Below are 24,300 nucleotides of genomic sequence, written 5' to 3' on the forward strand. Positions count from 1 at the left end.
GGCAACGGTGGACCAGAATCACCTCTGCGTCAGGTGGCTTTGAGCACATCAGCAATGTTGAGGGCTTTAATGTCACATGAGGGCAGAGAGCCTTCAGAATAAAGGGACTAAAGGTTGGACGCTGTCTGTGCAGTGCTCGGAGGCCCTGCTGACTGTAGAGCTGTGACACGCAAGATTTTGGAAACTGCCTTGGAGACAGAAATGTCGCTCCAGGAGAAAACAAACACTCTCAGTGGCAGCACCTAAGGTCAATTATAGTCCTGCTGGGGTGCCTGCCTGCGTACAGGGGTTCTACTTTATATTTAAAAGCTTCCCTTTCATACTTAAGCTGTCAAAGCAGAAAGTGTGATTTTCTCATAAATCCACTCTTCATGGGCCCACTGAGCCATTTTCTACTTCATATAGGAATACTTTGTTTCTCTAATCAGAAAGAAAAGAAGCTACTAAACAGCCCTACAGAAAGTATGCAGGGCAACAGAAACTATATAGAGCAACCTCCCTAAATGAAAAGGAGTCAGAGTGTCCAAATCTAAGGGAAAAAAGTCTCCTTTGGCCACGGTGGGTCAGGACTCGAGTGAATATACAAAGTGGAGACAGACATCAAAGGTTCAAATAATTAGTATTTTTGGAAAGACAAATACCATATGATTTCATTCACGGGGGGAATTTCAACAAAACAAAAGAGGAAAGGGGGGAAAAAAGAGAAAGGCAAACCAAGAAACAGACTCTTAACTATAGAGAACAAACCGATGGTTACCAGAAGGGAGGTGGGGTGGGGATGGGTTAAATAGGTGGCAGGGGTTAAGGAGGGCACTTGTCACGACGAGCACCGGATGCTGTATGGAAGTGTTAAACCACTATAGTGTACAACTGAAACTAATATTACACTATATGTTAACTAACTGGAATTTAAATGAAAACTTATTTTAAAAGGTCCAAATAATTAAGCATCGGCTATAAAACAAACTCGAGCATTCCTTTCTACTTGTCGAGAATCATCTAATAATCAAAAAGAGAACGTATCTCGCTTTAGGAAAAGCCAAGCCATAAAACCATTTGAATGTATTAAACAGATATGAAAATATAAACGTAACTGCAATGATTTAACTCCTGCACCAGATGAACTGGCCAAAAGCAAGCCACCAACAGCTCTTCCGAGTCCTTTCTATGTCCCAAATCTGTCCACAGGCTGTCCATGTATTAATTCATGGAACCCTCACAGCCCCCAGATAGGCACCTCCATCATTCTTACTGCACAGTGGGAAAAGCAGAGCACAAAATATGAAGGAACATATCCATGGTCACGTGTCAGGTGAGGCTTCTTCGGCTATAAAGCAAACCAACATTGATGAACTCCTTCATTCTTGTATTTTCAATGAGACATGTAGTACAGTTGAGCATCTGGCCTTACATACCACCCCCACGCTTTTGCTCTGAGGTTCATGTAAAAATGAATAAATACTGTGCCAAGGAAGGAGGATCAAAAATACGGTCAACAATGAATTTTAAGAGTTTTCTCTCCCTCTCTCACCACGCGTCACCAAAGCACGGCAGGCAACGTAGGCCATTATGCTCTGCTTCAGGACCACACACAGATGTTTTTTATGCTCTCACAGGAATAGAAGCTTCTAGAATTTTTGTCCTGGACCCCCCAGTTGGATAAACCTGGTTGTGGGAGAGCCGACCCAGGAGGGGAAGGAGAAGGCGAGGGAAGAAAAGGGGAGGACACAAGAGCAGGGTACGGCAAGACCGTATGGCAAATGTCCAGGGTCTGGGGAAGTGTCGGTCCTCTTGGGGCTCAGAGATGCGGCTCAGGGAGGGACACAAGCCATAGACATCGGGCAGTCTGACCGGACCTTGCCTGAGCCTTGGTTCAGGGGAGGGTGGCAATCTGCCAAGAGCACTCAGGTAGACGCCAGCCCCGGTGTGTAGAGCAGTAGGGTAGGGAGCTCTAGAGACGGGATTCTGAGAGCAATACAAAACCATGTCTGTCTAACCAGTGGCCAGGAGCAGCCTTGGGAAGGGAGGAAATGCAGGCTCCAGGCACATTCCTGGCATGGAATGGGGCAAAGCAGGCCTTGATGGCTATGAGTTGCTCAGCCCAGAAGACATAAAAGGCAAGCGAAGCATTACATTGTGGAAGACGACCAGCATTAAACCAGCACAGTTACTGGGGCTGACCACACACCAACATTTGGGGAAGCCTGGTAGGGGCAAAGGAGACACTCCATTCCTGAACTAATTCCAAAGACCCTGGCAACTTACTGGGTATGTCAACGTGTTGGGACCCAGAATCTACTTAGGCATGCAGAAGCTAGGCACTCTGGGTTTGGCCTGAGGCATGGGGAGAAGAATCAGCCAGGGCAGGATACTTGCCTCCTAGGCTTACACACATTAATAGTTAATGCAGAAGGGGAGCCCGTGAGTCAGGCCAACAGGGGCCAGGGTGAGCTGAAGAAGGCTGGGACTCGAGGCGCACCTGGGGCCGAGCTCTTCTTCGAATTGGAGGCCTTGCTCCAATTTCCAGCAATGGAATCTCTACCCTGGACCAGGAGTCTCCCACTGGGGTGAAGGAGCCCATTAAAAGTCACCTGTGAGTCAAACAGGTTGTTCATGAATTTCCTTATGAACATGTCAGCTTAGGAACTGTTGGCTTTAGGAGCTGGTGGGGAGGGAAGGGAAGGCAGCTGCTGGCCACCAAGGCTAGGGTCCATATCCAGAAACTGAAGTTGTTCACGGAACAAGCAAGTTATTCTAGCAACACAGCACAGGGCGAGGAAGTACAAGAAATTCTGATCTCCATGTTGCCCATCTGCCCTCACCAGCTCTGGTGAGATGATTGTGTATGCGCCTGAACTACTGTGGTTAGAGACAGCTGCTTTTTCAGTGGCTGTGGAAACCTTCCTCCTTCCTCCCTTTCAAGTTCTGAAATCTGTGCACACCGAATGCCGAAGAAATGCCTTCCGCAGCCAGGGGTTGGAGGAATGAGGGCTAGGCCAAGAATTTGTGCCAAGAAGCTTTATCACAGCCCAACAGAGTTGAAGCTCTGGCATTTGCAGTGGAAAAGTAAATAAGATCAGGAACTTAACACCACAAAAGCAACCTTGTAAGAAACTGTTATTAAAGACTATGGGATTATGGGGTGAATGGAACCAGAACCTCCCAATTGGTAACTACACATCTTCGAAGGGCTACACATTTAAAAGTGAATGGAAGCTTTAGTATCATTCCCTTTTACCCTGCAACCACATTTGCAGCAACAAACTCCCCTGGCCATTCCTAAAGGCAGGCCCCATAGGCAAATATATGATAATTTAATTTTATGGTGCCAGAGACACTATACAAATTATGAAGATAAGGCTATTCTAAAGCCACAGATTATTTCAAAGGTCATGACATACTTGGTCAACCATTAACTTCAAAGAGACATCAAAGGATTTATTCCATCCTGAGATGTGCAAACTTTCTGCAGTGAATATAGCATGAACACAATGGACTTTCCTTTTAAACTACATAGTAAGGCCCAAACCAGGACATTATTCTGAGACCACCTTCACTTGAGAGAGACAATACTTGAAAGCAAAGGTCAATATACAATTTGGTAGCTAAGACATTGCCTGGACGCTTCAGATACCTAAAAACCTCATACAGAAAAGCACTAGCCCCAAACAAAATGGAGAAAGAAAGCTTACTTTTTGGTCTTATAAATTCCAAACTGCTTAACCTGCATTCCAAACTAGTGTTGTCCAATAAAAGCTTAATGTGAAACATGTATATAAAGTAGTCTAGCAATCACATTAAAAAAAAGAGGCGGGGGTGGTGCCCGGGTGGCTCACTCGATTAAGTGTCCGACTTCGGCTCAGGTCACGAACTCATGGTTTGTGAGTTGGAACCCTGCGTCGGGCTCTGTGCTAAAGCCTGCTTCAGATTCTGTGTCTTCCCCTCCCTCACTTGTGCTCTCTCTCTCTCTCTCTCAAAAATAAATAAAACATTAAAAAAATAAAAACAAACAAAAAAACAGGGTGCCTGGGTGGTTCAGTGGGTTGAGCATCCGACTTAGTTTCGGCTCAAGTCATGATCTCGTGGTTTATGGGTTCAAGACCCGCGTCGGAGTCTGCACTGGCAGCACGGAGTCTGTTTGGAATTCTCTCTCTCTCCCTCTTTCTGCCCCTCCCCCACTCTCTCTCTCTAATAAATAAAAACATTTAAAATAAATAAATAAAAATAAAATAAACAATGGGTAAAATTAATTCTAACTATTTTTATTTAAAATGTAATTTTAGGTACGTTTTGTTTTCAATATAAAAATGATTACTGATATCTTTTATAGCTTTTTTTCACACTAGATCCTCGAAATCCAGAGTGTACTTTATATTTGGACTACATCTCAATTTGGACAAGCCATATTTGGTGAGCTCAATGCCACAGGGGACTAATGACTACTATAATGTCCCAACTACCCTTTCCCATATCCTAAATCAAGCCCTCCTAGCTCCCCCCTCCAATATGCAAAGCTTTAGCAAGCACAGGTACCAGATTTTCTAAGATGGCCCTAACTTCCCCTACTACGTCCCATGGCGCCTGGGTGGCCTTGGTTCAATGCCAAGGCTGTGTGCTATCTATCTTAGTTACCGGCCTCAGCTCTGGGGTGAAACTGCCTCGGCTTGAATTTACCTCTCACTGTGTACAATCTGAGTAAGTTACTTAACATCTTTTCGGATCCTCAGTTTCCCCCTTCTGGCAATGGATAAGAAACCGTTTTTCTGAGGGTCACTAGAAATAAGAGGAGGTGACATTCTTGGAACACCACACTCTATCCCTTATGATCAGGAACAGTGGAAGCAAAACTACTGTCTTCCTCCACGGCCCCCCACAGGTCCCGATGTGGGGCTGAGAAAACATGTCCTTATTACTTTGCCCAGGATGCTTCCTGTTACCCAGACCTTTGTTTTAATCTGCTTAAAAAATCCTGTCCGTCTTCAAGAATCAGATCTAAAAATTCCCCTCTTAAGGAAGTCTTTCCTTTTTCCTACCTTCCACCGAGATGTAGGTATTCCCATGGGTCTGCCTTGATGGTTTTCTTTCTTTTTTAAAAAAAATTTTTAAAGGTTTATTTTTGAGGCAGGGACAGAGGGCAAGTGGGGGAGGGGCAGAGGGAAACAGAGACACAGAATCCAAAGCAGGCTCCAGGCTCTGAGCTGTCAGCACAGAGCCCAATGTGGGGCTCAAACCCACGAACTGTGAGATCATGACCCGAGCCAAAATCAGACACTTAACCGACTGAGCCACCCAAGTGCCCCTTGATGTTTTTATTTCTAACTCTCTAGAACATTCTAATTATACACGTAAGTCTTAACTATACATGTAAGTCCACCTTCTGGACTATTCCTCAAGAACTAAGACACTTATTAAAATTATAAAGCTCTCCCTCTCTCCCTCTGCCCTTTCATTCCCTTCTCATTTGCCCAGGAGGGTCCTGACATTAAGTCCATGATTTTGAAATAATCCAACAACTCTGATTTAGTATATTTGACCTTTTCATTATTAATAAAAATTCTAATAATAAGTAAAAAGGAGATTCTTAAAAAAATCTTGGGAGGTCCCCTCTAGTTTGAGATTGATACTCTATACCCTGCGCCCCCCACCTGTTTCTGAGGTCCCTGCACCTGTCCCCACAGGTCTCCAGGCTCTCTCCCGATGTCTCCCGGTTCTGACTCTCACAGGGCCTTCCCCTTCCCAAAGTGACATTCAAACAGAACCATACCAGACCTTCCACTGGACTTTAAAATGCACCTGCTCTCGGGCTCTCTTCTTTCAGGGCCCTTCCAGGTGACTGGCTGGCCACGCTGATCTATTGCTGCAGAGGAGGGAGTCCCTCCTGTCCCCTCTGAGATGACAGATTCGTTAACTGGACAGGTCAGTGCCACGGTGTCAGTGTGGAGTATGAGGGGCTACAAAGGGCCGGTGTGGAGATGTCAGGCAGAGGCACTCTCTGAACGCCCAGCTATCTCATCAACCGTAGGGCCCACTTATTCCAACCGAGTAAAGACAAGGCCATCGGACTTCCAAATTCAGAGACGGATACAACCGGGGGCCTTTGTTCATTCGTTAGCTCGATTTAAGCGTCCCCACAAAAGACACTGAGAACAAAGGCGTTTCACTTTTGGAAAAAGAAACTTCTTGAACACTCAAGTTCTTGTAATACGATTTTAATTTGTTGAAAATTAAAATGAATTTTGAATGAAGAAGGATCACTGACCCATTTTATTAAAAGTACTGTGTTCTTTCTACTTTAATAAAAAAGGGCGATGAATCCTCAAAGGAGCGTCTGTGTAACAGACTAGACACACAAACTGTTTCTAGACCGGGGGAGACGCTTCTCTTCCCTACAGGGCTTCTTCCACACGCCTGGCAGCTCTTATTTCAAGACACTTGGACCTGACTCTTGTGCGGTGGAGTACCGCCCTCCCCCACACGGGGCAAAGCAGGTGCGGGTCCTATCAGAAGTGAGCAGTTGAGACCAGGGGGCGGCAGAAGCAGGTCTCCAGGTGCATTCGGTTCCCTTTCCTTAACACAGGGAAAGGGGGAGAAGCTCGCACACCGCCATCCCCCATCCCCGAGAGCCTCTCAGACAAAGACAGGCAGGAAGCGCTCTCAACCCTTCCCTCCCTTCCTTCCGCTGGCCCTGTCCAGCCTGGCCCCGCGGTGCGTGGTAGGCTTAAGGAGACCGCCAGTTCAGCGAACGCTGACAATTAATGGCCAGTCGCAGTTACAGGAAACCACTTCATTACCTCTAACCCCTGCTCCACCACAGACAGGTCCACTAGAGCACCAGCAAATGTTTGGAAGTTATCCAGCTGCTAACTAGCTTCTGGCAAGCATGTATTAAATGAAAACCTGTAAAGGCTGTGTCTATCTCGTAAATGCCTCCGAGACTCAATGTGAACACCAGAGTACCGTGCAATTAACAGTCACTGTTAAAACCACTTTGTAAACGCGCCTGACAATGTAAAATCATAGGGTCTAAACTATGATGCGGCTGCGTGTCTGGAGTTCTTTCCACGGTATCTTCTACCACACGAGGGGCCAGATGGTGGAAGAAGGCCAGGAGCCCTGGCATCCAGAACCTCAGGGCCTGGCCAGGCTCTCCCACTATCTGCACTGTTTGAGCCTGCTTCTTCAGCTGCAAGTCAAGGGCAGAGAAATAATGAATACTCGGGTCCCTTTGAGCTCCCAGAAACTATATTATTCAAAGCAATACTAGAGTATGTTGCTGTTACAAATAAACCCCGAGGCCTCAGCGATTTCACCCAATAAAAGTTTATTTCTTTGTCACATAAAGTCCCTTGCTGGCCATCAGAAACTCTGCTCCATCCAATGTCTTAGGGATTGGGCTCCGTCCATCTGGTGATGCCACGTTTCAACATGAGGCCTCCAGGGTCCCCACAGCGGGCAGGGGGATAGAGAGGAGTATCAGCTTTTAAGTGTCTTGGTCCAACAGTGCCACGTACCCTTCCTCCCACAGCCTATTGGCCGGACTTAGTTAAATGGCCTCGACCTCACCGCAGGGGAGGAGGGGGGGCTGGGAAATGTGCAGGAACACATGACATATTTGGCGAGCACTCTCTACCTCCACCGTACGGATGACACCTCATTTATTTATTTTACTAATTTAATCTGTTTATCTGAGCAGATATTGACAGACCATCACGATAGGCTACATCACAGAAGAAAAAGAAGTTCTTCAAATTAAGTATGCCAGAAACGCAGAGAGGCAGATAGAGAGAAGGGAACACCAGGCCAAATGCCCAATACTCAAGCGAACACAGCCCCCCGAGGAGGGACGAGGTACAAGTCCGGGGCCGGGCCCTCTGTAGGCTACCACAGGGAGACTGGCACGCTCAGATGCATGCTGGGCCTCCTGGATCTGAGTCACATGGGAAGCACGAGGAGTCCAACAAAGAAGCAGCACGACTTGGCCGTCCCCACCCTCAGCTTTACTGCCCTATGGTGGTCTGTCCACTAGTCTGCCTACAGCCTAGGAAGCTATGTTTAGCACTTCTTCCTCCAATCAGGGCCTTGCTCCCCCTCTGAGGCTTTGTTGCTGCCATAAATGATGTCATCAAAATCCTGGTTGGCCCAGAACTTCAATGGAGCCTGGTGCCAGGCTCAGAGCTGCTAAAGATACCACACTGATCCCGGCCGGGGTTCCCACACTCCAACCGTCCCCAGAAACTCAAATTCTAAGGAATAAAGTGGTTGGGTAAGATTCTGGAACAGCATGGCCTTCAGTGCAGCAGATATGTCTAGTTACTTTTTTCTACCATACAAAGATTCTTTAAGAGTTGCATAACTAAGGAAAGAAGGCAATAGAGAAACTTCACATGCCGATGACGAATCTCATTAGCTGTTAGGGCATGCCGTTGAACACAGCGTTGAACACACTGAGTTTTTATACAAATTAACTTTATTATTCTCAGTGAATCCTGTGTAGACAATATACTGAACCCAGTTTCCTCTGTCGAGGAGACCAACACTAGAAGTAGAGAGGGCAGTCAAGCAAAGAAAAATGTAGAAACCTGAAATCCATGAGAGGCTGTGCCTCTCAGCAGGCATCGCTGATGCCTGGAATTATGGATCCAAGACCGAAAGAACAGGGTCCATCGCATGGGTTGCCTTCCCCCCACCCCACCCCCAAACACTCTATCCACAGAGGTGAAGTGAAAGTGAGGACAGACTTTCCAGAAATGTCAACTTTCCTGCGAATAGGACAATGTTCCCGTACAGCAATGAACCAGCTTCTTCTGGACTCCTTTTGACCTCCCAGGTTCAGGAAGCTGGGTACCAAGCCTAAGAGAAGAGGTGATAGAAGGAGACATATCCACATCCCTTGGACCGCGAGCGTGCTCTGGGTTCATGCCACCGGAGTGCTCGTCACCTCTGCACCTCACGGCCCTGACCAGCAAGTCCAGATGGCAGACTAAACAAACACTTAGCTGCCTCTCCCTCCTTCCCAAGACTACTTCAAAATGACAGCAAAGAAATAAAAGTGCAATTAATTTATAAAAGTAAAGAGAAAAGGAGAACAATCAGCCACCTACAGGTTGCAGTGAAGTTCTAAAAAAGGAGAGGGAGCACAGATAATATGTTCCATCATAATTACTTAAGGGCTGCTTGCTGATTTTCAACATTAGCGTCAACTTCTGAACAAAACTGGAGAGGCTCAAGTATGTTTGCAGAAGAGCCTGTGAATGGCCTCGGCCTTGAGTATGTAAGAGCAAAGATAGATGTGAGCTAAAGAAAGCCGAAGGAGTGGTAGAGGGAAGGCAGGGGCACCAATATGCACATCTGCACTGTCAGAATCAAGAAGGGATAGGAAAAGTTGATGGGGTAAGACTCAAAGGTCTGTATCTATCATATAAGGTTGAAAGACAACTAAGAGAAAACCAGGCCAAAAGTAATTCAAGAAATATCAAGAAACAAAGATCAGAAACATCAAGAAACAAAAGCTAATGGTAGCGTGAGTGAGCAAAAGCCCATTCAGAGCAGAGAACTGAAGGAATGTCCAAAATTGATTCATCAAGAAACAGCAACATAAGCATACTTTTTAGATTTATGGGGGTAATTCCAGGGAGACTAAGAGCTAAGAACAAGATGATTAAACATGAAGCAGAGGGCATTGTGCTTTTCATTATAAGATCTTCTTTACCATTTTGATTTCTACTGTCTGCATGAAATCATCTGACAAAAACAGAAAAAGCAAAGAATAAAATCAACCGAGTATAATGTGCATTTTCTACACTTGTGCCTGAGTAGATTAGACCCAAGCTCCCTGGAAGGTAGGAACAGAAATCAACATGTCTTGTGTTCTCCAACATCCTCTATTTCGTAGCTTCAATGCTGTTGTGTGTCTTAGAGCTAAGTGCATCGGCATTCACTCTACTGAACTTGTAAATAAGTGTCCCCTCCGCTTTCTGGTACTGCATGTCTACCAGTCTCAGGACTGTCCAGGTCTTGGTCTCTCTCCAAACAGTCCCACTCTACACATAGTCTTTCGTGAAATTAAATGTTCAATGCCCCACATCTGCAGCACTGGGAAAGCACGCAATCTTACTGATATGGGGTCCACAGAATCACTTTATGTAGTAAGACCTCTGCGTGCGCATAAGAGGTGATACATAAGAGCTGATGTATACACCCCAGTTGTGATGTGACTGTGCCCATCATAAGTTGCTGGGGGGAGTGGGGCACAGGCATCTTCTGGTTGCTCACTGGGAGCCCTAGAAAAAATGGAGGCTGTAACATTCCACACCGTGCCCTTCTCCACTCACCCACCTTGACGACCATGCTGTCCTTTCTGCATGTGTTAAAATATCCCACCCAACCTAAATACATGGTTTTGGGAGAAGAAAAAGAACACTTAAGTTATGGATAAGAAATTTTTTAATAGAATTTGGAGGGAGATCAATGGAAAAAATTGCCACAAAGGACCTTCTTAGGGGAAAATTACAACAAAACTAAGCTCCATCTCTAACTCTGCCTGACCATGAGAACAACAAATCAAAAGTAAAACTATTCCCGGGAGGCACCCAGTCCTGCTCTGGCCTGCTGATTTAAGTCAGAAGTCATGACAAAACTAAGGGACTTTAGATTCAAAACATTTATTAGTGAGTGGACACTTTTCATTCTCCGTTGAAAACACTCACCGTAAAAAGACCTTTTAAAAAAAGACCACCGGATAAACTTACCAAATAACAGGGGATAGTAAGGAATTATTTTAATTCTGTTAGCTGTTAACATGCATTATGCCACGTAATAAAGCGCCTTTTCTGAGATGCATGATGAAGTATTTCAAGGCAAAATAATACCATGTCCGCAACTGCCTCTGGATGCCGGTAGTTGCTACGACTGGAGTGGATACACGCTGGTTTTTTGTACTTTCTACTTGTGTGAACCTCCTTAAGACCAAGCAATTTGACCTCTAAGTATTTGCTTAAGAGAAATGAAAGCACAGCCCACACAGAGACTTGTACAAGAACGCTTATAGCAGCTTGTTCGTAACAGCTAGAATCTGGAAAGGACGCAATTAACAACAGGAGGAGGGGTCCACAAGCTGGGGCAGCATGGATCACCCCGGGGAGTCCTACCCAGCAAAATAAAGGAACTAATTGCTGATGTACACCACAACATGGATGAATCTCAAAGCCACCGTGCTGAGCAAAAATAAATAAATAAATACATACATACATACATCAATACAGCCAGATCCTAAAGAGTACCTACCATGTAATAGAAATCAAAACAGTCAGCCCCGCGTCAGGCTCTGTGCTGACAGCTCAGAGCCTGGAGCCTGCTTCGGATTCTATGTCTCCCTCTCTCTCTGCCCCTCCCCTGCTCACACTCTGTGTCTCTCTCTGTCTCTATCAAAAATAACTAAGCATTAAAAAAAAATTAAAAAATAAAGAAATCAAAACAGTCACTACTACTGAGACAAGGGGACTGACTGGAGGCAGGGAACTGTGGGAGATGATGGAATGTTCTACATCTTCATTAGCATATTGGTTACATTTATGTGTGTGTGTATACATCCATCCATATATATATACATATATATATATATATATATATACACACACATATATATGTATATAAAAGTTTATTTATTTATTTATTTTGAGAGAGAGAGAGAGAGAGAAAGAGAGAGAGAGAGAGAGAGAGAGAGAAAGGGAGAGTCCCAAGCAGGCTTCGTACTGTCAGTACCTGATGCAGGGCTCGAACTCATGAACTGTGAGATCATGACCTGAACTGAAATGAAGAGTCAGCTGCTTAGCCAACTGAGCTACCCAGGCACACCCATTTGTGCATATATTTATCAAAGTTCAACTACACGTGTAAGCTATGTGCACTTAACTTTATGTGAAATTCATCTTAGAAACCAAAAATGTAATTCCATACAAAATTACAATGATGCTTGGTTTGACTTCTCATTACAAATGAAAACCCAAACCTGACTCTATGTTCTTCACAACACAAGCTAGCCCAAGGAGAAACATTTCACTCTGGACTTCTGGAGAGGACAGCTGCTAAGGGCTCAATTATGACTGAGACCACGGCCAAGTGAAGATACCTTGGGCACAGAAGACAAGGTCACTTGCCAACATAAGGTATCAAATCATATATGAGCCCTACAGATTTATGGGTATTATTTGCTTTTGTCAATTCTGGGCTTGCAGAAATTTTACAGGGCAGGAAGTAGAAGTTGCTGGAAGTTAAGGGCTCCTCACATCTTTTATAGATTCCAAACTTACTTACTAATGCTGCCTGGGGACTCAGAGGAGAGCAAGGCGGGGAGCGCAACCATTAAGAGCAGCAAGTGGGCGCGAAGAAAGGTTTCCATTAGACCAGGAGGAGACCACAGGTCGTTAGGCAGAGTGGCAGGGGGACATCTATACTGGATGTGGCAACACAGCAGCCCAACCAACAGGACCACGTGGCCTGAGATAATGGGCATCAAAAAAGAAACCTATGTGGACGGACAGGTAACCAGAGAGAATCTCCAATACCTCAGGACTATACCCACCTGGGATCTTTGCAGAAGCAGGGCGACAGGCCACCCTAATAATGACTGAGTTCTCCACCAGCCTATCAAGATGGGCTTAGAATTGATCCACACGTCAGCATGGGGACCAAGATCCACAACAGCACGGGCATGAGGTCTAATGATGACTTTACTCTGTGGGCTCATCATCACAGCGATGATGATGTCTCTCTCCCCCCTCCCACAGCGAACCAGAAAAAAGGATGTGTCAAATCTTCAGACACCTGGTCCGGGGGCAGATTCTGCAATGCTCCCAAGCAACGGCTTAGAAGCCCTGTCACCTCTTCACACATTTCATTTATACTCTTGTATCTAATTCTGTTTTTGTGACCAGAGTACCTTCTACAGCCAAGCACAGGCATTGCTGAAACCAGTTTGGTATATAAATGCTCAGTGACACCATCCCACTGCCCAAGGTGGGGAGATGGGAGGCTGGTACAACGTGATCCTGGGCACACATACCAAAGCTGCCACCAAAACATCCACGTAACTTTTGACCCGGCTCATTCCAGATCAGCCCTGAGGATGAGCAGGAGTGTCAGTTTCCTGGGAATGTCTTCTATGCCCCCCAGCATCTAACCTGTTCTTTTGTGTATGCTCTGATGAAGCATCCTGCAATTTTCCTTCAGAGCACTCTCCACAGTTGAAGTTATATAGCCAATTGTAGGATTGCTTGCTTAATGTGTGTCATTGTCCCCGGGCAGGACATGTAACTGTTTCACTGATCTTCTATACTCAGTACCCACCATGGTGTTTGGCACATGGTAGGCACCCAATAAATGTCTGTTAAGTATCATTTCCCCACAGCCCACAGGCAGTTTAACCTAGGAATAAACTGAGGAAAGAGCCCTAACCTTCACTTAAAATGTGCCATTATTTTTTTTAAAGTCTACCCAGAGCACACTAAATCATAATGGACCGCCCAGGTATGTCTGGGAAATCCGAAAGGCCCTGCAGAAGCCCGCTGTTCCTCCTGCTGAAGGCCGGGTCTACAAAGTCAGGCCAGTGTCTGTGACTCCCCATCCCCTGCCACCTTGGGAGAGTGCACCGTTTGGGCACAGCAGACGGAGGTACTTGTGGGATGTCCCGGGAGGGCCATCTGGAAGCCATGTGCTAACCGTTCTCCAGAGTGTACTCTGTAGGCCTGAACTCAGGACAGAGAGATTGGCTTGAGGCACAGACTATCCATCCTACCTGCCTGTCACTCCAGTTCGTGAGGATTCCGTCCTGGCTCGCCATCTTGAAAGGCTTCCCCAAGTCATGGTGCTTCCACTACTGGTCAATGTTCTCCGACTATCTATGTCAGTTACTATGATCTACATACATATCTTTAACAACTCATAAGCACTTTTTAAAAGTTTATTTATCTTGAGAGAGAGAGAGCGAACGCATGAGCAGGGGAGGGGCAGAGAGGCAGAGAGAGAGAGAATCCCAAGCAGGTTCTGCACTGGCACTGAGGAGCCAGATGTGGGGCTCAAACTCACAAACCATGAGATCGTGACCTGAGCCGACCAACTGAGCCACTCAGGCGCCCCCATAAAGCACTTTTAAATGCATCATTTATTTCAGTATTTACAACAACATAATGGAATAGATAGGGCAAGTGCCTTTAGTCCCATTTTTTTAGAGGTTCAATTTAAACCGAAGGAGTAAGTGGACTTCTAAGGGTTGGGGCTCAAGCTAAGACCCAAACTCATACTTTGAAACTCTAAAACCAGACTCTCTTCACCACCTCGGGCTATCTTTTGGTTAAACAAGATCCTAACCACAAGAAAGACAGAGGAAAGAAAGGGAAGGAAAGGAAAATACAGAAAGGGGAAGGGAGGGGAGGGGTAGAGAAGAAGGAGAGAAGAAGGGAGGGAAGGAAGAAGGGCTAGGAAGGAGGGAGGGAGGATGGAAGGAAAGAAGGGAGACAGTTTTGAAAAGGCTTCATCTAGTATATATAACTGAGAGAAATTTGGGAAACAAAATCCTGGCTCTGTCCCCAACGAGCCGTGCTACTCTGAGCAAGCTTTGCAACCTCTCTGTGCTTGGGTGCCTCCATGTAACGTGGAGATCCACCTTATAGAGACTCCCGGGAGGAAGCAGTAAGATGACTTTACAGAGTACCCAGGGCAGTGCCAGTTCACGGTGACTGCTTTGCACCTTCTAGTTCTCTTTTCGTGAATTCATTTCCATGACCTAATTGTGCTGAATTCTTCAGTCCCACTAGCTCCCCTTCTGTTCTGAGGACATTTAATTCACACTTCCACCACCTATTTATTTGCCGCACTTTATGTGCACGCTGAAGATCATTAGAAACACTGCATAACTTCTAAACCCAATCCTACCCCCACCAAAGCTCACGAGAGACACCAGGTAAATAAAAAACAGCTGATCAGGAGGAAAGACACGTAATTCAATTTAAAACTTTAAAATAAAAATCCTCCATTCTGAGTCTTATGGTCATTTAAGCAAATATTAAAGAATTCAAAAATGCCTGCTATAACACAGCTCCCTAGATTCTCCCATGCGCCCTAAATCCAAGCAATGCCGAAAAGGTGAGGCAAATGTTTTGATGATTTCGGTGGTTTTGAGGTGGTGATGTCCCAACCTCTTCTTACCCAATAATAAGGTCCTAGGCCAAATCATTCAGAGTTTGGTCAGCATTCACGGAGGCATGTTGACTGGGCTTTCGGTAGAAGGACAATAGTGACGGCTGTCTTCAGAGGAAAATCATCCACTCCCAGGGACAGAAGAGGTGCTGTGTCACTCCTCTTGAGGCACTGATGGCTTCAAGTATCATTCTTTCCTAACACATGCAGGTTCCCACAAGTGTGCATTTGTATGGAACTGCAGGAGAGTCACTGACTACTGGCCAAAGGCCAAGAGTCCTCAAAGAAAGATGGCGCCCACCTTGGCAAGCTACTGTAATGGCAACTGCACTGCCTTTAAAAATAAGTCTCCCCAAACCAAGCCATAAAGCAACTCTTCTACGCAGTCCAGCACATGACTCCAGTGAAGCTAAGACAAGTATCCACAGTCAGAAGACACTGAATACACTCTTGGTTTACCCATACCCGAGTCTGCAGGAGATGAGGCATGATACACAGCTGGTCTTTATGACTCCTAGAAAATAGGAAGACTGCTTCTTCAAGGCACACATAAAGATGGCCATATAGATTGACAGCCCATCTACACTCATCCATCTGTCCCACAGATATTTAGGGCATGCCTACTATGTGCCAGGCCCAGTGCCCAGAGCTTGAGGCACAAAACTGAGTTAGACATGAGTCTTGTTGGTGGTCCCGTTGAGGAGAAAAGCTGGATAACGCGGCGCAAACACACTACCGTGCTGAAACTGGTCTCAGTGGAAATGAGTGGCCACAAACCCCCAACAGTCTTCGTGTTGACTGGCATTATACTGTACTTCCAGGCTCTGCCTACTCTGCTGCCCTTTGGTGGCCATTTCTATTACAAAGTGTTTATCTCTGGCTTGGATTTCCCACCTGAACGCCAGATGCAAGTACAGAATTGCCGACTTGACATCTCTCTGCTTTTCTGTCTTCTCCACTCGGTGAAAGGCAACTTCATTTTCTCAGTCACCCAAGCCACAAACCTCACGGTCTTCCCTGACTCTGTGCCCCCTTACACTGCATATCCCAGTAAGGAAATGCGGCAGTATTCACTGTTGGCTCAACCTCTGACACGTATCCAGGATCTGACCACCACTCACCACCCGCTGCACCTCCCCTGCTCTGAGACAGCCCGACCTTTCACCTGGACCGCTGCCTCCTATCAGTTCCTCCGCTGCTAGTCCCGCCTTTCTGTGATGCCTCCCCCCCAACCCCCACCGAGCAGCTACAGCGACCCTATAAAGCAGATGTCAGGCCACCATGTCTCCTGTGCTAAAAACTCTGTGATTCCTCCACCTAGAGTGAGATTCAGGGCTTTACCACAGATTCTCTACTTACTACATGGTTTGAGCTCAGGCTGTTGCTGAGATTCCATTCTGTACTATGTTTCTTTGGCTCACTCCCTCCTAGCTCCTCGGGGAAACATACAAGGCATGTCCTTAAGTCAGAAACTTGACTTCTGTGGGTCCCTCTGCTGCGCCTAATGTCCCCCCAGGTAGCCGCAGAGCTCCCTCCCTCGCTTCCTTCAGATCCCTGCCCAAATGTCCCCAATGTCCCCAGAGAGGTCTTCCCTGAGCAGCCCACGGAAAAACAGCACCTGCCACCCTCCTCCAGTCTCTGCCCCTTTCCCTGCTTTATCTTTCTTCATGGCTCTCACCACTACTGAACGTATCTAAACACATTTTTATTTGTTCATCTCCCCTCTCTCTCCTCCCTCTAGAGCAGTGCCATCCAACAGAAATATGGCATGAGACATACACAGAATTTTGAATTTTCGAGCAGCCATACTAGAGAAAGTAAAAAGAAACCGCGAAAATTACATTTAATGTTTTTTTCTTTCCCCTCGTATATCTCGTATAACAAGAGCTTTTCAAAAATGAAGTCAATACAAAATTATTACTAAGGCAGGACACATTGGTGGGCACTAAATTTGAAATGTGGTGTGTATGTCACACAGCACATCCCAACTCAGGCTCATCACGTTTCAAGTGCTCGGTAGGCACCCATGATTGGTGCCTAGAATATAAACTCCATGGGACAAAGACTAGGTTTGCTCACCATGTTCCCAGCAGCTTGAACAGTGCCTGGCACATGGTTTGTAAATCAATTAATTATTTAATTAACAGGTGGGGTTTTTTTTTTTTTTGTCTTCCTTCAAACAAGCACATATTAACCGTATATAATATGACAGAGAAAAAAACCCATGATAGAAATAGACATGATTATACTGGAGTGCTTATAATCTAGTCAGGGAGGTAATACGTAAAGAGATGGAAAGTCTGACGTACCCCAAGTGAAAAGGAAAAAAAAACCCACATTTTAAGCTGATTAGGAAAGGACATGGTTGGGGCTCAGATGTCGCACAGCCCTGGCTATTTGGAGGAGTGGAGGCAGAAGGCCATAAGGATTATGACAGTTCCCAGGATGACAGTGATAAAAGCTGGACTTGGGGAAAAGTCGGGGACAGATGGTGAGGAGGCAGATTCAGCAGTGCCTGGTCCAGCCCTGCGTGGGGACCAAGTCAGGGGAGGAATTACAAAGGGGTTTTGAGCTCGGTGGCTAAGGAAGAAGACAGTGCCATGATAAACCCATCAGATTCCAAGGGAAAACAGACGGATGGACGAGGGCAGGTAATGATGACTTACTATCTAGTTCCAACACACTAGACCCAACATATGACCTCATTTTGATCACTCTGACCTCTTCCAAATTTAGTCATTTCTACCCAAATGAGCAGCAACTGTATTTCTCAGAACATTCCACGAGGAAATGCCAACTAGAGCATTGGAAGAGCCCCTCTCTGGGCCTCAGTATCCTCCTCTATAAAATGAGGAAGGTGGTGCTAGGCCAGGTGACCCCAGCCCAGCCAGATGGCACTTTCCTTATACCAGGTCTTTGGAACTCTTCTACTGCACCATGGGAGTTGAGTATTCTAACAGGAGATTGTACAGACTCTGTGAGTCTAATTCTTCCAAGAACTGTTCACCTAACACTTTATTCTTCAGCAACAGGAAGATTACTACCTGCCAACAGGAAAATTAAAGCCAAGTTGCAAGCTCCAAATAGCCACTGTCATCACAAGGTATACTTCTCCTGCAGCTAAAACTGTGCAGGGTGAGAAGCCCAAGGAAAACCTTGATGGGGAGGCATGTTTCCGAACGGGCACTATGGTGCCCAGCATTGAAGCTGGTGAGCCTTTCTGTGAAGGACAGGGCAGTCTTCCTATAAACAGAAGTGTGTGTACATGACATAAAGACTTCGAACTCAGGGCTAGCGGAGAGGAACATTCTCAGGAAAGCTGTCCCGTGCTACCCAGGAGGGCAACAGAAGCATCTCACCTTAGCCGTTCTTCCTCTTTTTTGCGAAGATTGAAGTCTCGTTGAACCACCTGGAGGACATGCTCCGTTTCGTCGTCGGTCAGACCAGACAGGTCCAGCTTCCTCCCCATGATTTAATACCCAACACAGACGATAACACAAGACCTGAGAAATCAAGGAGAGACCACAAATTGAGGGCAAGAGGAATGCGCTCCAGGGACCAAAATCAACCCATTTTTTTATTCATATGAAATTAATACAGTTTCATCTAAGGTGGTGCCTTGCTCTGCTCTCATATTCAGCAAACATTTACAGACGATGTCAGGCCGCAGAGAAAGGGAGAAGGTACCTGATCATCTGCCAGTCTCATTCATCCCACCCAACCCTTAAATTAGAAAAAAAGACATAAATTACTTTTTTCGATGCAATGAAGCAAGCATACAAGAGAGCTAGTGGCCCTAGCCACTAAATGCCAAAGACAGGATCCAAAACTTCTAAATTTTTGTGACTTGAAGTTTTAAATTCTAAGTATTATCTATAATTCCAAGATAAAATAAATTATAATACTTTTTAAAATATCCTATATACACTATAACCCCTGAACTTCTTTTTTAATGTTTATTTATTTTTGAGAGAGAGAGAAAGAGAGAGAGAGAGAGAGAATGAGAGGCAGAGGGGCAGAGAGAGAAGGAGACACAGAATCCGAAGCAGGCTCCAGGCTCTGAGCTGTCAGCACAGAGCCCGACGTGGGGCTGGAAACTCACAGACCACGAGATAATGACCTGAGCCAAAGTCAGAGGCTTAACTGACTGAGCCACCCAGGAGACCCTATCCCCTGATCTTTTAATCATATGGCTATAAAATATAAACTAGAAACCAATAAACTCTCTTCTGCAAAAGGAAAAAATATAGTAAAATCATCTTATTTAGCCATTTTCTCAGCGGTAGAAAAGATGGTATTTGAAAGGAGCACCTCCCAGCCGCACATGCCTAGAAATCACGGGAAGCAATATTTTTGAAAATCATCTTTAATGAAGAGCTGTATCCATTTATAAAATCAAACACATAATTCCAGAAAATCGCCTAGAACTGAAGACCAGCATAAACCTGAATGCAACCATCCTCCGTAAAGTATTAGCAGAACCAATGCAGCAAGATTTCAAAAAAGATGATTATATACATAGACCAAGTGGGTTTTATCTAAACAGTTCCAGGTTGGTTCAACATTCAAAATCAACCCGTGTAATTCACCACATTAACAGAATAAAATGGAAAAATCATACGATCGGTTCAATGCCCATTCGTGACAGGAGCCCTCTGCAAACTTAGACTACAAGGAAATTTCCTCCATTATATATAGGGCAGGGCATTGATGGAAGGAAGGAAGGAAGGAAGGAAGGAAGGAAGGAAGGAAGGAGGGGGGAGAGAGAGAGAGGGAAGAAGAAGAAGAAGAAGAAGAAGAAGAAGAAGAAGAAGAAGAAGAAGAAAGGGAGAGAGAAAGAAAGGAAGAAAGAAAGAAAGAGAGAGAGACAGAGAGAGAGACAGAGAGAGAGAGAGAGAGAGAGAGAGAGAGAGAAAGGGAAAGAAAGAAAACCTAAACTAAAATTAACATCATACTCAATCACAAAAGACCAAATGCTCTCCCTAAAGGTCAAGAACAAGGCTCAAACATCCACTCTCACTACCTCTACTCAGTGTGGAATGCCTTTATTATAAAGCTACATTAATTAAGACAGAGTGGTATTGACATACAGGCAGGTGTATTAGTTTGCCAAAGCTGCTATAACAGAGTACCATAGACTAGGTGGCTTGAACACCAGAAAAAGTTTCCTCATGGTTCTGGAAGCTAGAAGTCTGAGATCCAGGGGTCGATAGGGTTGGGTTCTTCTGAAGCCTCTCTCCCTAGCTTGCAGATGGCCATCTTCCCCCTGTGTTTTCACATGGTATTCTCTCTATATGTATCAATGTCTAAATTTCTTCTTATAAGGACACTAGACATATTGGATTATGGTCCACCCTAATAGCCTCATTTTAACCTAACTGCCTCTTTAAATGTCCTATCTCCAAATACAGTCATAATTTGAGGCACTGGGGTTAAGACTTCAACATATGAGATTTAGGGTGACAGCTTGGCCCACACCCTCTACCCTTTGGTTCCCCAAATTTATGGCCTTCTCACATGCAAAATATATTCAGCCCATCCAAACAGCCACAAAAGTCTTAGCCCATTCCAGCATCAACTCTAAGTACAAAGTCTCCTTTATTTTTTTTTTTTTAAAGGCAAATCTTTTCTTTCTTTTATTTTTTTTTTAACATTTATTTATTTTTGAGACAGAGAGAGAGCATGAACAGGGGAGGGTCAGAGAAAGAGGGAGACACAGAATCAGAAACAGGCTCCAGGCTCTGAGCTGTCAGCAGAGCCTGATGCGGGGCTTGAACCCACGGACCGCGAGATCATGACCTGAGCCGAAGTCGGACGCTTAACCGACTGAGCCACCCAGGCACCCCTCCTTTAAATATTATCTAATTTAGGTACAGGCAAGTCGTGAGCAATGATTCATCCTGAGGTGAAATTCTTTTCCAGCTGTGAACCTGTGAAATCTGGCAAGTTACCTGTTCCAAAATGGAAGACACAGGAGAGGCATTGGATTGACATTCCCAATCTTGATGGGAGAAACTGAAAAGAGGAAAGGGGTCTTGGGTCTCAAGCATATCTGAGAGCAGAGCAAATTTCATTAGATTTTAAGCCTCAAGAATAAGTCCCTTCCTCTGTGCCCCCAAGTGGCCCTCCCTTCTGAGCCCACCAGGGTGGCTATCCAACTCCCCTGGCCCTGTAGCCACAGCAGCTTGCCCTGCTGAAACTGAGGAGGTGGCCTTGCCACAGGAGGAGTCCCACCCCACAGGCCATGGTGGCAGTCCAGCTCCAGGGACCTCCGAATGGCCTTCGGGCTCATTCTTCCCCTTTCTTGAAGGATAACACAACGTGTGAAGCCAGATAGCTCTATTGGCCACATCCCGCAGAATCTCAGAGGACGCCAGGCTGCTTTCATTTCATCCTGTCTCTGTTTAGTCTAAACTGGCAGTGCTTCTGCTGATATGAATTCTCAAAAACTCTGTTGGCTTCCCATGCAATACACAGAAGGCCAAACCATCAAACAAGAGGGTCCTCTACAGCTCTCTCCTGGGTAACCAAAGCTCTGTTCCTGGTTTCTGCTGAAATGGCTGATTCGATCCCTGAGTTGTTCTCATAATCTGTGTAGCAAGTGGCTGTCCAGCCACACCCTTGATGTTCTCCCCAGACACACTTTCTCATGTTTTGCAATATGGATAGACTGAGAACTTTACAAACCTTAACATCCTGGTTCCTTCTGCTTAACAATCTCTTCTTCAACTCATCTCTCTACTCTTGCACTTTGCTAGAAGCAGCAAGGCCAGACCAGGCCATGCTTCAACACTTTGCTTAGACGTCTCCTCAGCTAAATACCCAAGTTCATCACTGAGAAGTTCCACCTTCCACAGAACACTAGAACACAACTTGGCCAAATTCTCGGCCACTTTATACAAGGATCCAATTCCTTCACTTCCAATAACACGTTCCTCATTTCTGCCTGAGCCCTCAACAGAAGTGCTTTAAACATTCACATTTTGACCACCTTTCTATTCACAACGATACCCGTATTCTCTCAGAAGGTACCTCTCTTCTTCCCGAGCCCTCAGCAGCATCACCTTTACCATCCATATTTCCACCAACAGTCTCCTCAAGGCAACCTCGGCTTTTTCTAGCGTGTGACTCAGGACACCTCCACCTTCACCCATGAGCCACTTCCAAAGCCACCTGCACATGTTTACATAGAAATAACAGAATACGAGAGATGAAAAGATGCTTAATTTCACCTGTAATTACAGAATTGCACATCAAAACCACATTTCACACCCACCAAAATAAAGAGCCTTTATCAAGTGTTGACAGGAGGAGGGACAATGGCGGCTTTCACATAGCACGTACATATTGACCCGACTGCTTTGTGACACAATTATCATTTTCAAAGCTGATGATGCATGTACCCTATGAACTAGCATTTCTGCCACACCTGGGGGTATGCCTCAGATATAATCTTGCAAACATGCACCAAGAGGTAGGGATTTGGTTGGCTCACATGAAATTTCTAAATCTGCACCATTCCAATTTATAAAAATGTCTATTTCACGTAGTTCGACCTAGCAGGAGACGTTACTAGCAGTCACAAAAAGTAAAAAAGTAAAACAAAGTAAAAAAGTAAAAAAAGTAAAAAAGTAAAACAAAAAGTAAAACAAATCAAATAAAACCTGCAAACTACCCTGAACATCCATTAATGGCAAGGTCAACAGATACGTATATTTATTTCACATAATGGAGTTCCCCACTGCAGTGAAAAACGGCATGCCGTAGGTCTATCCACCAACATGGATGAATCTTAAAACATAATGTTGAGACAGAAAAGCACACCATATGTACACACATGTGCAGCAGGCACACACTATAATCCTGTTCATAAACAGTTCAAAAGCATAAAAAGTCAAAGCATGTATTTTTTAGGAACAAATATGGTAAAACCCTAAAGAGCAAGATGGGATCACTGAGGGAGAGGGAGGGTTTGGGGATAATTACATAGAGGCTTCACAGCTCTCAATGGAAAGACAGTGTTACTGCTGCTGCTTCTTATTATTACTACCGTTATTATTAAGTAATAATTATATTAATAGTATATTATTATTATTACTTATTATTATTAAAAGTCCAACTTTTATATACACTTTTGTCTGTAAGGTATCTTTTATAAGCATATAAACTCAAGTAAACATAACACTAAACAAAACTCAGGTAATTTCACCATCATTAGAGCAAACATTTGAAACACTGTCCAGCGAATATGCTGAGAAGTGTAAGAAAAATGATGAAAATGATTTTGATAAGTAAGTCGTGAAGGTGAAAAGTACAGCATAGAGAATATAGCCAATAATCTTCCAATAACACTGTATGGTGACAGATGGTGACGACACTTGTTGTGGTGAGCAGTGAGTAATGTACAAACTTGTCAAATCACTAGGCTGTGCACCTGACACTAACACAAATAACACTGTATGCCCAACTATCCTTCAACAATAAAAAATTGTAAATTGTTAAATAATGATTTTGATAGATCACTACTGGTTGAACACCTACTATGTTTCAGAGGAAATATAGATATACAGATATCTATATACAGATATAGATATAGATACAGATATAGATATAGACACAGACACAGGTATAGATACAGATATAGATACAGAGATAGACATAGATACAGACATAAATACAGATATAGATACAGATATAGATACAGAGATAGATACAGATATAAATACAGATATAGATACAGAGATAGATATAGATACAGAGATAGACATAGATACAGACATAAATACAGATATAGATACAGATAGAGATACAGAGATAGATATAGATACAGATATAAATACAGATATAGATACAGATACAGATATATTACACTTGATATTCTTAACTCTCACAAAATTCTACAGGCAACCACAGCCATTGCCGCCACTCACAGATGAGAAGGTGTGGATACATAGTTCCACGTTCTGGCTGTAAAACAGATAAATGACAAAAGACCGCTAGGGTCTGACTGGGTCTGTATCTGGCTCAGAGGCCACACCTTTACTCCACGTGTAGGCCTTCCTGTGAGATGCAGAGGGAAACTCTAGACCTCAGGTTTTCACCCTTGGG

At 44.7% G+C, this 24,300-nt stretch overlaps 1 protein-coding gene across 4 annotated transcripts in view; it reads right to left on the reverse strand.

Annotated features, from left to right (window-relative positions):
* Positions 1 to 24,300, reverse strand: part of MYRIP (myosin VIIA and Rab interacting protein) — a 370,438-nt gene that overhangs the window by 296,907 nt on the left and 49,231 nt on the right. For all 4 annotated transcript variants that reach the window (XM_078432453.2, XM_060638342.3, XM_078432451.2 and 1 more), the window contains exon 2: positions 18,552 to 18,695. In XM_078432453.2, coding sequence (XP_078288579.2) covers positions 18,552 to 18,661 — 110 coding nt within the window. In that variant the 5' untranslated portion in view covers positions 18,662 to 18,695. The remainder of the gene's footprint in view (positions 1 to 18,551; positions 18,696 to 24,300) is intronic.

This window comes from Panthera onca, chromosome C2, assembly GCF_046562875.1.
Source record: "Panthera onca isolate mPanOnc1 chromosome C2, mPanOnc1 haplotype 2, whole genome shotgun sequence".
NCBI classification, from domain to species: Eukaryota; Metazoa; Chordata; class Mammalia; order Carnivora; family Felidae; genus Panthera; species Panthera onca.